The following is an 18,355-nucleotide window of genomic DNA, read 5'->3' on the forward strand; positions in this document are numbered from 1 at the left end:
TCATCTTGAACAATTGAGTCATCATCACCAAACAACTTTTCAACTGCTGATGGAATAAGAAAAGTGTCCAGTGTAGACTTTGGCATTTATTGAACATGTAACGACTGGCGTCTACCTGATATGCAGGCCCATATCATCTATGAATGTGGAAATTTAAGTTTTCTTTCAAATAAATTTCATTGGACCAACACCAAGCCAATCTTCCAGCATTGTCACCTTGAACAAATACATTCATAACTGAAGATCACTTTCATCCAGTCACCCACAGTCCATGAGTGTATTTCTTTATCCCACTGTAACCTTGTTGTTTTCTGTTTAGGTGTTAATGTTGGCTTTCTTTTGGCTTGTCTGTATGTAAATCCCATTTCTTTTATTCAATTTCTTACAGTCAGTTACAGACAGGGACTCTATTGAGATTGAAGCTGTAGTGTCATGCCTCATATTTGAGTGGCTTTAAAATAAAATGTAGCATGTTTACTTGTCCAATTTCAACTTGGACAAAGAAGCCATCATGTTGCATGACATTACATATAATATAGCAGAATTAGCTGTAATTAACTATAATTAATTAATTATTATGCTTATTTATCCGCTGAAGTGTTCTTTGTTCAAACTGAATCTGACCTGAAAGTGATAATTTCATAGAAGTATAGTGTACAAAATAAATGACCAAGGATTGGTTTTATCAAAACAACTGGTTTATTAAATGTAATATCAAATATTGAATATTGATTATATATTCATGTAATAAAATGGACTACAGCAATAAATGAGGAGATTAGTACATGAGGGTATTTCGCTGTAATAACTACCCTAAATTCTAAAAGGGCTATAGTTTATCCCAACAATACACTCATCACTAACCTCTGAGTTATGCAATGAGCAAGTGACATGGAAATTCGCTGGAAATAAAGCCTCCTAATTTGTTAACCTAAATGTTGAAAAATATTTTGTCTGGAATTTATATTCCCTTGAGGCAATGGCTCTAAACTTATTTGAAATAGGTTCACCTTGGTGTGAATAAGTAAATCCTTTCCTTTTGTAGTGGATATTAATAAATGTTATGCTATTAATATATACTAATATTTATTTTAATGGAGAAAATATATTGGGTTTATTTAATTAAGATTATGGGTTATGATTGTTCTTATGGTTATTATTATTAATCATTATTTTTAGAGTGATATTAATAAGATTAATATTCTATAATTTAGCTAGTTGTCCCCTTTTTGTGAGTTCTTAGGCTTTTCAAAACTTACACAAATGAGTTTACAAACACACACAGTCATTTAAAACCACAAAGTATGATTAATTAAATTCAAACAAATCTCTCATCTCCACATTATCAATTCAATAACTTTCAGATTAACACAGGTGAAACCCATCTACAAAACTTGTATAATCTAATGAAGATACAGTGACCTTGGGTATATATTTATTTTTACATTTATATATATATATATATATATATATGTGTGTGTGTGTGTGTGTGTGTGTGACTAAATATAAGTTAACTCTGATGTAAATTAATTGATGTTATTAAATAGACACAGTTCAGACACCCACTCTGAAAAATAGACTGGGCTTTACTGTTCATTGAACCTCAGGCCCCAGTTGGCTAGCCATGATAACTGTTTCACTGGTCTGCGAAGAAAGGTGTGTAGCGGGTGAGCTGGTCACTCCTTCACGCTGGTGCCTTAGATAGGGGGAGACTCGGGAGTGCCCTCACAACTGCCATCTAAGTGGAGCCGTTCTGGGGGTGCCGTTGTCCGCATTGATGGGAGTTGAATAACCCAAGTTGAAACCTCTGCGCGCTAACTGTAGGCTGGGTCAGAATTGGCCTCAGGTCTAATTCAGGAATGGTGTATTGTGTCTCTTCTTGGTGTATACACTGATTTACAGCTGTGATTCCCTCTCCTTGGCCAAAAAAAATGTGTTCCACATGCTTTAATCATGGTTGGTACAGTTTAAGTTGTGTATCAATAAACAAAGAAATATAACATAATTGGTTACAACTTAACTAATGAGACACTCAGCAAGGTTGGGTAGTTTATCTTTTAGTCTCTGAATCAGGAAAGGCATCTCTTTTCCTGGTTAGTTCGGATGGACAGAATATGCAGAGCCTCTTCAGTTAGCATTTAGTATGCTACACAGGGTACCTGGCAGGTGTGCGGAGTTAGGCATTGGTAAGCACTTCTCTGCGTTTCTTAGGAGCATCTCAAAAATGCATGAGTGTCTCAGAAGGCTCTAAACCTGTAGAAAAGGTCTAAATTAAAATAACTCTAAAATCACTTAAAACAAAAGCCAAACTTCAAAAGGAACAAACAAAACCAAAATGAACAAAAGATCTTTCAAACAAGCGACTGAGCTAGAGCCAAACAAGGTATCATTTAATCATTATTTTATCTCCGATTATCTGATGTAGGTGATTCTTTGATTAAATTTGAATGGTGAAATGAGGAGTTCCTCTGTATCCGAGAAGGGTGATTGCTGGGGGAACAGCATGTGACCATGCCTTGGTTCCGCTTTACCAACAATCATACAACGGCCATCTGCTTTTGGTAAATTACTTGAATGAGTCATGTGGGGTGCAAACAGCTTTTGGAAGTTACCTCTGGTGGCCATTGACCAAATATGGTGTGTAGGGTCTGTGTGGCCTGTGATTTAATCAATTTGGTCATCTGTGTGTGATGTCTCAGCAGAAAAGGGGGGGAAGTTCCTCTTCTGCCTTGGTGAGGGGCTGAGCTGGAGATCAAGGGTCAACTACAGTTCAGTCTTGATTGAAAACCTCTGTTTCCAGATGAGATTAATAAATTATTACTCCTCCTGACACTACTAGACTTCCAGGCACCAAGTTGGAGGTTGAAACTGAGGCTTGTGCATGCTGGAAGTGTTATCTGAAATAACACTTGGAGGCTTGGAGGTGATCAGAGAGTCCCAAAACGTCAAATTTCTTATGAGAGAAATTAAGCCACATTCATCTGTCCACTACAAAATTTTGATTTCTTCCTTGGTCTACCAGAATGCCAGCAACCAACATCTTTTGCAAGATTCTGTGATGATTTACCTTGTTGAAGAAGTTTTATAATCCTCTCCATTCTTTCAACTGACATCTCTCGTGTTATCTCGTGTTATCTTGTGATATCTCTCGTTGCTCCATGATTTATGTCGATCTGATTTGTGCAACAGCTTTCCAAGATTTGAGCACTTTTTTTAAATGAAGACTAATTCACAGATTTAATCTGATGCAGGAACTGCAAATTACAGAGTGATTCCATAATATTGTCCTCAGAATTCAGTGATTAAATTTTTTCCCTGTACTTCATAAATTAAATACAAAGACTGACTACAACAATTATATTTATTTCTTTTTAATTGTTTCTTAATGGCTGAAGAATTCTGAAAAATGCATGCCGCCATAATTTTTGTTATACAAAATTAAACAATTAAAAGAACATCGTCCAAGAGTGGTGATTCTAGGGTGGACAATTGTCAGGTAATTCCAGGTGAATACATTTTGCCAGGGGTTGTATTCTGGCTTAATATCCCATTAGCAAGACTTTTTTGTGTGCATGTTTGTTTGTTTACCTGTATTTCTAAGAACTTGGTGTAAAATGTTACTATGTAATAAATTGTCATCAGGATGAAATCAGCCCATTGCAGAATGCAATAGAAACTATGGAGCTAGCCAATGAGAAGCTGAGTAATCTGGTGCAGCATCAGGCATGTGACCGCTCTCTTCCTATTCATCCTTTGTCCATGATGCTTAATGGTATTGTGGACCCTGCAGTCATGGGTGGCTTTGCAAACTATGAAAAGGTCTGATTTGATTTCATGTTTTCTTAGAATAAATCAAAATAGTTTTCCTATTGTTGGAATTTTATTTATTTTATAGTTACACATCCTAAATCCATTTTTAATTTTATTAACTATAATACTGTTTATACATGAATCCTGATTCAAATATACTGATTGCTGTATCTGTTGCTGCACAGGCATTTTTCACAGAGGCTTACAGGCAGCAGCACCCTGAGGATGTAGAGCACATTGAAAACCTCAAGCACCTTATTGCTCTACAGGTAGTGCTTACCCAGTAAACATTTAGCCATTGATTCAACGTTGAAATAACGTTGATTCAACGTTGATAGACTGCTGTCTACTCAACGTTCTCTTAAGGTTGAAAATGAAAGTTGAAAAGACGTCCAAACACAGACATTGAAAAGTATTTTGGACATCCATTGACGTTATTAATTGGTCCCGAAATAAATTACTTGTATAAAACGCATTTTGGACGTCCACTGACGTTATCGGTTGGTCACCACTTAACTAACTTATTAAGATGGAATTTGGACGTCCATTGACGTTTAAAATATGTTCTTGACAGACAGACTACTTTTAGACCTATTTTGAATGTCCAGGGATGTTCCTTGTTTACTGGGTAGACATCTTTACAGATACAATTCAGGAAAATAAAATGACGGTAACACTATCTACAAAGCCCATATTTATAAGCATTTATAAGTGCATACATAACTATTTGTAATTTGGTAATAATGCCTTGTAAACTTGACTTTATATGATTAATATGTTTTTAATGCTTCATAAAAAGCAATAATCTCAAATCTGTGACATTAAAACTGAACTATGTCGGCATGTTGAATGTAAAATGATAAGATGGGTAATCATCTCTTAGATCCCACTGTTAGAAGAGGGTATACAGATCCATGGCGATAAAGCAACAGAACAGCTGAAGCCCCTTCACAACCACCTGCTTTCTTGCTTCCAAGAACTAAGGGAGAAAGTGGAGAGGCAATATGGTGTTATCACTTTGGTTGGTGCTTCATTCTCTCCTTTTACAGTCTTGAATGCATGAATTTTACTTCATTAACATATTTGTCTGCTCCTCACAGTTTCTGTATTTCACACAGGTTTCACATATTTCCTTACCTTCAGAATTATTTTTCTTTCTGTTGTTTTACCTTAAGTGCACTTCACATTGATGGTATTATATTCACTTTTTATGTTCAGTTAAATTAAGTGTAATATTCAGTTAAATTAAGTGTATTTTTTAGACAGGAATTTGTAGCATGGACACTAGTAATTTAACACATAATTAAACATACACTATATGGACAAACATATTAGGAGATCATCACATTACACCTACAGGAGATTTGACATCCCATTCTAAATCCATATGCATCATGCAGTCTTGTCTATCTGACTGCAGAGAAGCATGATTCATCAATCCACATAACACATTTTGACACAAAATACATTCCTAGAATTCAGTGGCACCACACCATGTGGTGCCTGGCATTATGCATGTTGATATAAAGCTTGCATGCAGCTGCTTGCCATGGGAATACAGCTCCAGGTGCACAGTTTTTATGCTGATGTTAATGCCAGAGGATGTTTGAAGGTACAGTTACTGAGTCAGCAGATTTTTATGACTTTCACACACTGTGAACCTCAGCATTCAGTTACAGACCCTATTCTGTAACTTTGTGGTATACTATAGAGTGACATTCTATTACAGTACCATGCTCAAGTTTAGTGAGTTCTTTAGAATGACCCATACATTTAAAATTGTTTGTAAAGGATGATTTCATTGGTAGGTACTTGATTTTATAGACTTGTGGCAGCAGAAATGAATGAAAATCCTGAATTCATTCATTAGGTGCTGTAATCCCAATACTTTTGTTCACAAAGACCCAAATTACTATGCACTGAATTATTTATTGCATAAATTAAATATATTTCAGATATATCCTTTTTGTTTACCTGACACATATACATTCACCTTTTGCATGCATATCTCCATTTCTCCAGCCATGTTCCCTAATGGAGAAGAAGAAATGTCGAGTGGGCTCAGTAGTAGTACCTTATATCATGTCCTCTACACTTAGACGCATGTCCACCATCTCCATTTTATCCAGTATCTCTTCAGGCCTTTCCAGTGGCTCTGGTTTATCTGGGGGAAACCTTTCTAGGCCTACTTCCCAAGAGTAAGCTTTCCTTTTTTGCCTTAATTTCCAAAAAAATGTATAACAGTTATGTTATAAATAAAATAATGATAATACCCATAATTTTTCTATCTAGTTCTCTGATGTCCCGTAATAATAATAGGAGAGCAACATATCTGTCCTGCTCTGAGGGAGACAGTCAAATCAGCAAAAAGAACAGGAAAGAATGGAACATAAGCAAGTCTCAAGTTCTCTTGGAAAGACCAGCAGACACAAACGAGGTACCTGCTGCTTACTTACAACAGAATGTGTATTTTATGAAAGATAGTATTAATCAGAATATGTCACAGGTTTTTAATGTTATATTTTATAATACATTCATTAGAATCATTGCTGCATTCCTGTAATGATATTTATGTACATGTATAGTCCTTTTCAGAAAAGCAACAGCGGCCTAAAAGTCTCACTATTGGGGATCGGAGGCTTGCACTTTCTCTGTTTCAGGGAGATTCAGGTGCTCTCTGCATGAACAGTCGTCTTAGCCCTCTGCCAGACTCTCCATGCACACCTCGAAGTTCTAGTGAGTGGAATCACATCATACCCACACATACACAAACATACATTCATAGATTTTTTTGTAATTTTTAATCAGAGCACTTACACAAAGGAATGTGTAATGTGTTTACCTTTGTTTTTAATGTGCAGGTATTTGGCATTGTACAACATACAATGAAATGTGTCTTCCTTTTATGTTTGTTGGTTTGTGGTCATTGTCTTTTTACACCTACAGGAGATTTGACATCCCATTCTAAATCCATCCATCCATCCATTATCTGTAACCGCTTATCCAATTTAGGGTAGCGGGGGGTCCAGAGCCTACCTGGAATCATCGGGCGCAAGGCGGGAATACACCCTGGAGGGGACGCCAGTCCTTCACAGGGCAACACAGACACACACACATTCACTCACCCCATTCTAAATCCAGAATATATATTCAGAGAGAGAAAGAGAGGAGAGAGAGATTTAATCTATCAATGTCTATAAAAAACAACAAAACAAAAAACCTGCAACCAGTTATTCTGTCCCTTTACCTTTATCTTGGACCTGGTACAATAGAGCAATATATTAATGAGGTAAACACTCATGAATAAAATATGATACAGTTATGAAAGTTTTTGTAGTGTTCGGGCTATATCGAGTTTTTAGTCAGCATGCTAGTTTATGTTTAATAAAAATGCATGCCTCAGACCTTCTAGCCCGCACCCCTCTATAGGTGCTGCCTGTCTCCTGTCCAGTACCCTGGTTATTCGACGCAGTTTCTTCATCCCACCGTCTACCCCACAGCATTTGCTGTTCTGTGCATCATACTTTCCAGCTCGCACCCTCTCTACAGGTTGCGGGCCTTCAAGCTGTCCTCTTGTCTTCCCAACCATGATGCTCCTAGCCCTTAAGTTCCAATTATGCTCTCCCCTCAGGTGTTACCTTGGACCAGCACTCAGGCACTTGACGCCACCTCAAATTCACCTTCTTACATGCTGCCTCTTCTCTGGCACCTGTTTTTCATCACCATCTAGGCATTTTCGCTATCTTTGAGTGAACTTTCTACCTTGCCCCCTTGCTTGAGCTCCTCAGCACCTTTGGATTTTGTCTCTTTCAGAATTTTCTCCCACATAACAAACTGCCTTCTCTCTTCTTGCCATTCCTGCAGTGCTGACCCTTTTTGGGTTTCTTATTTGGCCTCATCTGTCATCCCTCTAGATCACCCTTTCTTTCTCAATTCCCTCCATGCCATTGGAAAGGCACCACCAGGGCACACCTGCTAACAAAGGACATCTCACTTTATTAATGTTGCCCCTCTTGTAGTACATGACTTCAAGGCTGCTACCAAACCACTTTCCTCTTAATGTTGCCAACCTCAGACCCCTCACCATTACCCAACCACCATCAATTACACTGGACTTAGCAACACTCTGCCCAATGCATTCGGTCTGATGCACTATCACGCTGGCCCCAGATTAATGTCAATATTATTGTTACACTGTAGCTTAATGACATTTAGCTGGTAATACTTTAAAATACTATTAGTAGATGATCAATTTGATTTCTACCGACACGATGATCTTGGCCATCTTAAGACCAACTCTGACTCTATCTCATTTCACAATCATTTCCCCTTTACCGCTGCGGCATTTGAATACTCAAATTACCAACCACACTAGAATTTCTGTCATCATAATCAATAAAGGACAGTAAACTTACTCAACCTAATGCTATTTCTCTACCATCTCACATGACACTCAGTCATGCACCAGTTTATTAAATGTAGCCCACTAACCCCTTTCATTTACCTACACACAATCCAGGACACCAATCAAACCCCTGACCAGAGTACCTGAACCTGTCCATTCTGTAGCACTTAATGACCAGCATTCCTGTACATTTTTGGGGGTCCGGCTTCATACACATTCATAAGCCACCCTGAACTCCTCCCCAAAGACTTCTGAGTTTACCTCCCCGTTTCAGCCTCTACAGGCATGGTGCAGCACCTGAAACTACGGATACTGGAAGCCTGTGCTAGCATTTCTCCTGTGGTGTTGCCATCAGTGTGTGAAGAGTGAGAAAAGAGAGTCGCATTGACCATCTAACACAATGGGCAGCACTTTGAACATATTTTATAAGTGGTCATAAACCTGTAAATACCTCATGAAAGTATCATGGTACTTTAAAACCAAGCACACCATTGTTTTTCTTGTGAAATTCCCAATAAGTCTGATGTGTCACATGACCCTCTTCCCATTGAAAAAAACAAAGTTGGATCCAAAATGGCAGACTTCAAAATGGCCACCATGGTCACCACCCATCTTGAAAAGTTCCCCCCTCCTATATAGGAATGTGCCACAAACAGGAAGTTAATATAACCAACCATTCCCATTTTATTAAGGTTTATCCATATAAATGGCCGACCCTGTATAATACAGAATTGGCTCACGTCACTTGTGTCCATGCTCTGGCACATCCCCCATCCCCTGCTTAGCCCTTCTACTTAGCAATCGAGGCCTTTTTTCCATTTTTCATCTGAAATTACATACCCAAAGCTAGAGGCTATCTGTTCAGACAGTGAATAAACTAGAGGCATTATCATGATTTATTTTTACAGAAAACCATTTAGAGGTCCTGAAATATATATATATATATATAATTTGGAGTTGATACCTCATACTGATTTGAAGTTATTCAAGCTGGAGCAGACAGTGGACAGCTGGCCTCTCCAAGTGTCTCTTTAGGCCCCAAGCCCTCCATAAGGAAAATTATTACTTTTACAGCAAAATACAAAGTTTTCTAGACCTAATGTCAACATCTTACAGTGTTTTTCTTTTAGAAAGTTTCCTTTCTATGAGAAACTAGTCTACTGTCCCTCACCAAGTGGCCATTTACCTTCACCAAAGAGTAAAAACCTTTAGTTATGGTTTGTTTTATTCTGATGTACTGAGTTTATTTCTGATGTTTACCCTTGTTTCTCACTGAGTACAGAGTACAACGTTGTCTTTTTCAGACAACCTTTTGAGAAATTTCATTTCAACTTTGTGACAACGTTGTCTGACAAGTTTCTGGGAGGTTGTCACAATGTTGTCACAACCTTCTGAGGAATTACATTTCAACGTTGTCACAACGTAATCGTGTTTGCTGTACAACCAGTGTGAAATATAAAGAAATAAGAGACATTGGTTTTGAAGGAACAAGCTTGGTTTTCTTAATCTCACAGCCTTAGCAAATGCAAATGCAAAAAAAAAAAAAAATAATTATTAGTGTGACTGTGTGTTTAATTTAGATTAGTAAAACATAAATGCCATATATTATATATATATATATATATATATATATATATATATATATATACTTTAAGTTTAGTCCACATCTGAACACTTGTTTTCTCCAACATCCAACAGCTTGAAAAGAAAATTAACAAATAATAAATTATTTCTGAATACAAATCAGATTTATTTTGCTGCATCACTGTAAACCAAACCAGACAATCTACTTAATTTTTAAATTGCAAATTCAAATTGCTGAATTTTCTAATTCCAAACTGGTGGATTTTGCAGAATTTAATCCACATCTGAACATATTTCAATAAGTTAAAAAACCTTTAAAGTTAACACTGATATCCACAAATGGATTAAAAAAAATTAACAGAACCGATGCCTAACTATTGCTGAATTTACCTTCAATTCCATGCTTTAGCAATCAACAAAAACTGACAATCTACCTGAATTATTTTTGAAAGTGCTGCATTTAAGCCAGGTTCCAAATTTGTGAAGCTATCAACCCAGCAAAATGCCGGTTCTCTAAAATAGAGACTGAATTCTTGAAGAGGGAAGTCACAGTCATAAATCTGAGTAAAATGGCCAAAACCTTAACACTTTCCAACAGGTGACATACCATCTAGGGCTTGAAGAGTTTGCTCTATATATACATGAAAATCATCAAACTGTGCTGGACACCAGCCCTCTAGGAAAGGAAATAAATATACCTGTTATGGACTATATATGATAAATATGTTTACAATCTTAATGTAACCTTTTTAGAGTCATGTATTTATTTTCTATATAATTTAATGCAAACAATGGTTTATTAACAATTTTTTTCATAAAGATATTCCAGGTCTAAATATACTAAATTATATCTAGCCATCAAGTTGTAAATTTCAAAAAGAATTCTCATCTTATCTCTGGTCTTTACACTGTACATTTTGATTAGTGTGGCTGTATATGTATCATGAAGTGTTGTAAAGGAAGTTTTGAGGTTCATACAGGGTATCCTTTTGGAACCTGACGAGGTAAATTATAAGAATTACTTTAAGATATATGCACAAGAATGCCCTGCAATGTGTGTCATTTTAGGAAGACAGAATTTAATTCATTTAAAATTTTTCATTCTGCTTTGCTTTTTCAAATGTTGATCATTACCTTTTCTTTAACTATGTCTTCTGAACTGAGCGTTTTTCTTATTTATCATATACACTGATCAATTGTTTGGGTCTAATATTTCAGTGCTTACCCTAAATCAATGATTCCCAAACTATTTCTGCCATGCCCCCCCATTCCCATGACAATATTTTTGCGGGCAGCACGGTGGCGCAGCAGGTAGTGTCACAGTCACACAGCTCCAGGGACCTGGAGGTTGTGGGTTCGATTCCCGCTCCAGGTGACTGTCTGTGAGGAATTGGTGTGTTCTCCCCGTGTGCACGTGGGCTTCCTCCGGGTGCTCCGGTTCCCTCCCACAGTCCAAAAACACATGTTGGTAGGTGGATTGGTGACTCAAAAGTGTGTGTGTGTTGCCCTGTGAAGGACTGGTGCCCCCTTCAGTGTGTATTCCCACCTTGCGCCCAATGATTCCAGGTAGACTCTGGACCCACCGCGACACTGAACTGGATAAGTGCTTACAGATAATGAATTAATGAATATTTTTGCGGCCCCCACTTTCACTCACACTCCCCCAACCAAACAATGTATACGTTTTACACATAGACACGTGCACATCTGTAACTTACAAACTCCACACACATACACACTTTGGGAACCAGTGTCTTAAATAATCCATTGCATTAAATTGTTTCTGCTTATGAACACTCTTTTGTGTAAGAAAAAGTCCAAATCTATGTAAATCTGTAGTGCATATGTGTACTGGACATATATTAATGATCAATAAAATATATTTTAATAGCTATAATATAAATGTTTTAGGTTCATCTCTCCTGACTGAGTGTGTCAGCAATCCTGAGGACCCAAACACACCTCCACCCATGCCCCCCAAAAAGCACCTGCTAGAGAATTTCCATACTGCCAATTCATCTGAGGTATGATGCTCCTCTTTCTTTATATTTATTTCTGGAGGTGAAAAAAATAAGCTGCAATATTACATATAAAGTCACCCAGCATGATGGCCTCCTTGTCCTAGCTGGAATTTTACAGGTAAAGAAACCTTTTTTTCAATAGTGCCCAACCGCAAGGCTCTGAACATGATCTTGATCAGAAAGTTATGATTTCTATGCATGAAAATTGCACACCACTAAGTTGAGGAATCCCTTTTAGTGCTGGAGTGATAAGAGTGGCCTGTGTTAGCAACACTGGCCTCACAGCTGGCTCCTCCTTCCCTTCTAATTAATTCCTAATAATGACCTGTTTCTAAGTTAAGCCTTGAATGTGAGCGATGTTTGTCATATTCACTGTTGTTTTTGATTTTATGATAAGTGTGAAAACGCTTATCATTTGTGAAATTATTAGGCAGACTCTGTGTGCCTATGTTTGAAAAAGTACTGGGGTTATATCAGCTGCCCTGCTTTCACTGTTCAATTGCATGCATGTAATCTTATGACACCCATTAAAAAGGCTTAAGTTTAATCACACAAATTTTCAGTGATGATGTATGAGTATGTACCTCTGATATATGGTTTGTTAAAAATATGTTTATTCATTCATTCATTATCTGTAACCGCTTATCCAATTCAGGGTCGCGGTGGGTCCAGAGCCTACCTGGAATCATAGGGCACAAGGCGTGAATACACCCTGGAGGGGGCAAAATATGTTTATAAATGCAGAAATTGCAATGTTGATTTAACCCTTGATACCACAAAACCTAGAATTTGCAAAACAACGTGAATAGTGGGAAACTGCCCACAATTAAAATCCCAAAAGAGGAGTCGAATCATTAGGTCCCTGCTCTGTAAGACTGCCAGTGGTGTGTCACAGTGTTCAGTATTTGAAGAGAAATTATTTGGTTGAAGCTCAAGCCATTGATCACACTCCAGGGGAGGCACTATATAAAATGTCAGAACAGACTGAGCCCTGCTGACACCAGGAGCCCTTTTGTCTGACTTATGCTTGTGCCACTGAACTGAATTTCAGGTGCCCCTTTTGTATGATTTGTGTTATTGCAATTAAAGTTAAATTCTGGTGCCCCCTTTCATATACTTGTGCTACTGTATTTAATGTCCCTCTGGGTGAGGAGTGTTTGGTGTGTTCTCCCCGTGTACGCATGGGTTTCCTCCCACAGTCCAAAAACACATGTTGGTAGGTGGATTGGTGACTCAATGTAAGTGTGAGTGTGAATGTGTGTTACACTGTGAAGGACTGGTGCCCCCTCCAGGTCCAGTGATTCTGGGTAGGCTCCGGACCCACCGCAACCCTGAACTGGATAAGCTGTTACAGACAATGAATGAATGAAGCTTCTGATTCTTAAATATGTTTTTTGTTTATTCAGACACGTTGTCTGATACTCAGTTTTGTTCATCTTATATTTCTGGTTTTTATGCAAGCCCTGAGGGTCAAACTGAATACAAAAAGTTTAATGTATTTTCCTGAGACTAAGTTCCAAATTATTTTTTCTGCCTATTTTATTTTCACAGGAAACCTAGAGATAAATGCAGGGAAGGTATTTATTAAATGAAAAGGACACAAGGAAAACAAAGAATAATCTTACTACAAACAAACAACTAATCAAACGAACATGAAACCTAACAAACCCTTAGACACGGACCCCAAGAGAAAGACAATAAGGAGACCTAAACCTTAAAACAGAGAGCTAAATCCAAAACTAAACACAGAGATACTGAGAGAAAGAGATACTGAGTCAAGGAGATGCATAGACAGAGGGACCTGGAATGTCAATGGTGAACACTGAGACTAAAGACAGGGCTTATAACATAGAGGGCAATACAAAACACCTGAGAACAAGAATCACATGAGGACACTGATGAGAGGAGAACAAAAACTATGCACATGACAAACAAGGGAAGCAATGAGAAAGAAGAAACACACTGGACAGGGAAATTCAGGACATTAAAACAGATTAAAAACACAGATTAAAAACAGATTAGGAAATCAGATAAAAAAACAGATTTCTAGAATTCTAGCATCACTTCTACAACCCCAATTCCAAAACATTGCGTAAAAAAACAAATAAAAACAGAATATGATGATTTGCAAATCCTTTTCACAATATACTAAATTATTTAATGTGCAATCAAGATATTTAATGTTCAAACGGATACACTTTTTGTTTTTTGTTTTTTTCAAAAAAAATTGTGAACATTTTGGTACTTTTTGTGGTAAACATGTGCCAACTTTTTTGGAACATGATGCAGGCCTCCAATTCAAAATGAGTGAATATTTGCAAAAAAAAAAAAAAAATTTTTTTCCATCCAGTGAGGTGCGAAAAAAAGGCTTACATGAGTACACGAACCATCCACTAGCTCTTCACAGGGGTTATCAGGTAGACACAGCCTCGCCTGTGTTTCACTGATTTAAGCCCACAACACCTGAATGCTCAACAATGGAGTCTGGCATCCTATGACCCACCCCGCTCAAGCCAGGTTTACAGTCTTACCTTACCCTTAATCATCAAAACTGGTAATCCACATTGGCCTACCAGGTAACTAAGACAGTAGCTAGCCCCATTGACACAGTTAATGCAAGGGCCCCAGTTCCATGTGATCTTTAAATGCTACATCACCAACAACCACAACAGCACCTCTACAGTGCATTACCCCCAACAATCTAATCTTACAAGCTTATAGAATATGTTTCAGCATGCCAACCCCTGTACATAATCTACAACTAGTGTCTTCAAGATTTACAACAGATTCATGATTCATGATTCAGATTTACTTACAAGATTCATGTCTACAACTGTCCAAGATTTTGTGGACGTCACGCAACCGCTCACTGCCCATGGACCTCTTACTACCTCCATTGCCTTCATTAAATGCTAATGCTAAAATATATATATATATATATATATATATATATATATATATATATATATTTCTAATTGCTACTATGACGTAACAAATTCCCCTGTACTAAAACAAAAGTTTTTATGTGCCATTGATGCAAATGCATTAGCTAAATCTAGGAAAAATTACATTTAGATCCCTACCCTCTTTCTTTGCTGTTGGAATCTGTTGTCAGATTATGCTGCTATGTTCCAAACATCCTGCAGAAGAAAACCCTGCCTGGACTTAAGCCACATGATTTGAACAATGCTGTAACATGTATTGTTCAGTGCGGAGCCCCTTTACTCCCTCATCCATGCACCTTCTCTTCTTCTTCTTCTTACTGATGTCACCTTTTCCAATCCACACACACACCTTTCCTTATCCTTATTGAATTACTATGATAGTTGGTGACAATATAACTGTCAATATACAATATAAATATCAAAATGTGAAATTACTGCCCTGTCATTTATATTATATTTATTATTATATTTTCTATCATGGGTCCATATTTTAACAAGTTGTGTATTAAATAAATAAATAAATATATTTCATATTAACAATCAATAACAGAATATTTATATTGATCCCTGACTTTTTGTTTCTTTTTTTAAACTGTAGTTTACACCTGTGATTCTGAAAGTGGATTGCAAGCCGCCGCCTCCCCCACCCAAAAGTCGCAAATCCATGTTCCCTATCCTGGAACCCAATCCACAATAAAAGGCCTCTTACACTACCTTAAAGAAATGAGAATTTTTGAAAAGCTTTTTCTTATAGTGTGTGTGGTGTGTTTGTTTGTCTGTCTTTTGAAACAATTGTGAATGAGCATTTACACAACACCAGTTTGTGACATTTTGCAAGTGCTTTGTCAATGATTTAATTAATTTCATAATGTTTACATATCAATAGTTGACTTAATTAAAAGCATTATTTCAATAACATCTGAGATTTTTTAATTGTTCTTTAAAAAATAAAGTAATTTCTAGAAGATGTAAATCTCATTGAAAGTAATCAATAATGTGTATAGGAGACATAAAAAATAAATAAAATGTTGAAAACTAAAATTGCAACAGTTAGGAATTTATGTAATCATGTCAAATAATGAATCACAAATGCTATTCAATATACAATTCCAATTCAAATTACAATTTGTGAACCTGTAGACTATTCAGTTCTGAATAAAACATTACAAATATTTTTTTTTTTTTGAAATGCATTGATGAAATTGTTATGGACTGAGTGTATTGACTGGTAGATTTACTTCTATATTCTATACATTTTTTTCTTTATGGGTTAAGGAAATATAAATAAGAAAAAAATATCAAAAAATTGTATGTATTGTTTTACTTTGGGCAAATCTAAAGCCTTTTGAAATCTGGTCTGTGTAAATCATTTTTCATTTGAGGGGATTTTTCAACCAAATTATAAACTGGTCTGAGTAACCAGTGAAAGTTTGTTTTTCATTAAAGAAATCTGTAATGTGAATCAAACAAAATTAAACATGCTGATTAGCTTGTTGCATGTGGCTGTTTATATATATATATATATATATATATATATATATATATATATATATATATATATATATATATATATATATATCACATCATAGATTTGTGTGTCTGTGTGTGTGCGTTTACCTGTTTGATCAAACATTCTGTTGTAAAATTATTTATAGACTTCTTTTGAATGCAACATTGTTCGGTCTGCTGGAAATTGGAGATGCATATTAGGAGTATAAGCTGAAGTCAAGAGATTAAAGTGTTACTACATCTACCCAGCCAGAGACTGGGAAGTGACTCATCCTTTGGGACATGTTTACAACTTTGATTCATCATCTTACATTTAATTGTAATTTATAATCATTTGTTTAAAAGAATACAATTGTTATAGTTTTGCAAGTGGTACTTTGGACATCTCAGGAAAAGATGTAAAAGATGGGTGATGGCCACCCATGTTTTGCTAAATGCTTATTATATGCATCCAGATCACTGGTAACTTTAAACATTTGGAAGTGAACCATGCCAAGGGCACTGCACACACATTACAGATGTTGGCCTTTGTCAAATAAAATCAAATCACAATTTATTTGTCACATAGTTATACACTGTACAACGTGCAGTGAATTGCTTTGAGGACTGTCTACACAGTAGTTGGTGCAAGAGTAGAAGTTCTGAAGCACCTTGGAGGGCAGTATGAAATCTCTTAGTTGTCAGAGGTGGAATTGCCTTAATTAATGTTTTTTTCTTTTTTTCTCCATGAAATGACAATGACACTCAGTGTCAGGAAACTCACTACACCTTCTCCCAGCATACACCGTGTGTATAGGGTTGCCAACTTTCTAAAATCAAAATAAAGAAAGCAGAAACCGGAGGACCAGTATGCACATAAATCCTTTTAGACTGTAGTAATTCAGATTAAACATTTTTGTTGTCAGACATGTATTAAGCCAACTGCCATTAGGATGGTCAGGGCCTGTCAGTAGCCTTTAAAAATGGCAAAGCAGAATCTGATGTATTTTCCAGATACTGTATTAACAGTTTAAAATAACTATTATTTTAAATTTTTCATTAATTACAAATAAGATCTGAATTAATAGAAAGAGTCTGAAAGACATTCTCATTCTCATTACACATATCCAGTCAAAATGTCATAGAATTAATTGCTTATTTAGGACTCATGCTTGTCTTACACTCTAATAATAATTTGTTGTTATTGTTAATCTATATGAAATGACCTAATGTGATTTTTACGTATAAAAAATTACTTTGATTCAAAACTACATCTGTGATGTGTGGAAGGAGAATGCAATGTAGTTTAAAAGTAGTGCTGTAGTTCCCAATATTTCAGCACTGACCTACTGGGGGGTATACCACGAAGCAGGATTACACGGTTAATGAGCTCACTTTGAGTTCAACCCTGGCTTAGTCGTACCACGAATGTGGCTGTCCATTCAGCTGTCCAGCCCTGCTCTCAGCGCGGCTGCAAAACAAAACAAACTGTAGGAGGGACTGTGACTTCATTGGTTGCAGCACTGAATGATAAACAGAGAATTCTGGATGTTGATTGGCTAAATAAATGTAACGACCAATGAAAAGCGTGTTCTCTATTTAAGAGCCGTGCAGAATCTGCCCCTCACTTCGCCTGAGAGATTTCTGCGTGTTTCTGTCTCAAACCATCACCGTAACACTGTGACTTAAAGAATACGGAACAAAACGCATCCCATATCGGTTCAAAACAGTACATGCAGTAATAGCAGCAGCTCCCACAAGTCCTAGTGCGCCCCAGTTTCATTGCATTGTTAAATTGAGTCAGAGAGAACCGTTGTTGGAAATGAAAGGATTGGGGAGGTGGGCTAAAAAAAAAAAAAAAAAAAAAACAGGTCTAATGACGTCCATGTTAAAGATTAAGGAGAAAAATGACTGTTTAAAGGTAATTAAGAAGAACATACTCATGTTTTGAGACTGAGATGCTGTGACAGAGCCATGGGCTTTTCTTCTTCTGGAGGCTGTAGAAACAATAAAAGATAAATAAAGTAAAATACTGATTTTTGAATACTGAAAACGGCTAAACAGCCTAGGTTATTAAACACTACGCTTTCAAGCTAGTCACA

General features: G+C 36.7%; 1 protein-coding gene across 2 annotated transcripts in view; it reads left to right on the forward strand.

The window, feature by feature from the left end:
• Positions 1-16,263, forward strand: part of dock5 (dedicator of cytokinesis 5) — a 208,447-nt gene extending 192,184 nt beyond the window's left edge. For both annotated transcript variants that reach the window (XM_066643473.1, XM_066643474.1), the window contains 8 exons: positions 3,643-3,819; positions 3,996-4,079; positions 4,694-4,831; positions 5,833-6,008; positions 6,103-6,247; positions 6,396-6,546; positions 11,711-11,823; positions 15,364-16,263. In XM_066643473.1, coding sequence (XP_066499570.1) covers positions 3,643-3,819; positions 3,996-4,079; positions 4,694-4,831; positions 5,833-6,008; positions 6,103-6,247; positions 6,396-6,546; positions 11,711-11,823; positions 15,364-15,462 — 1,083 coding nt within the window. In that variant the 3' untranslated portion in view covers positions 15,463-16,263. The remainder of the gene's footprint in view (positions 1-3,642; positions 3,820-3,995; positions 4,080-4,693; positions 4,832-5,832; positions 6,009-6,102; positions 6,248-6,395; positions 6,547-11,710; positions 11,824-15,363) is intronic.
• The last annotated feature ends 2,092 nt before the right edge of the window (positions 16,264-18,355 follow it).

This window comes from Hoplias malabaricus, chromosome 14, assembly GCF_029633855.1.
Source record: "Hoplias malabaricus isolate fHopMal1 chromosome 14, fHopMal1.hap1, whole genome shotgun sequence".
Lineage (NCBI taxonomy): Eukaryota > Metazoa > Chordata > Actinopteri > Characiformes > Erythrinidae > Hoplias > Hoplias malabaricus.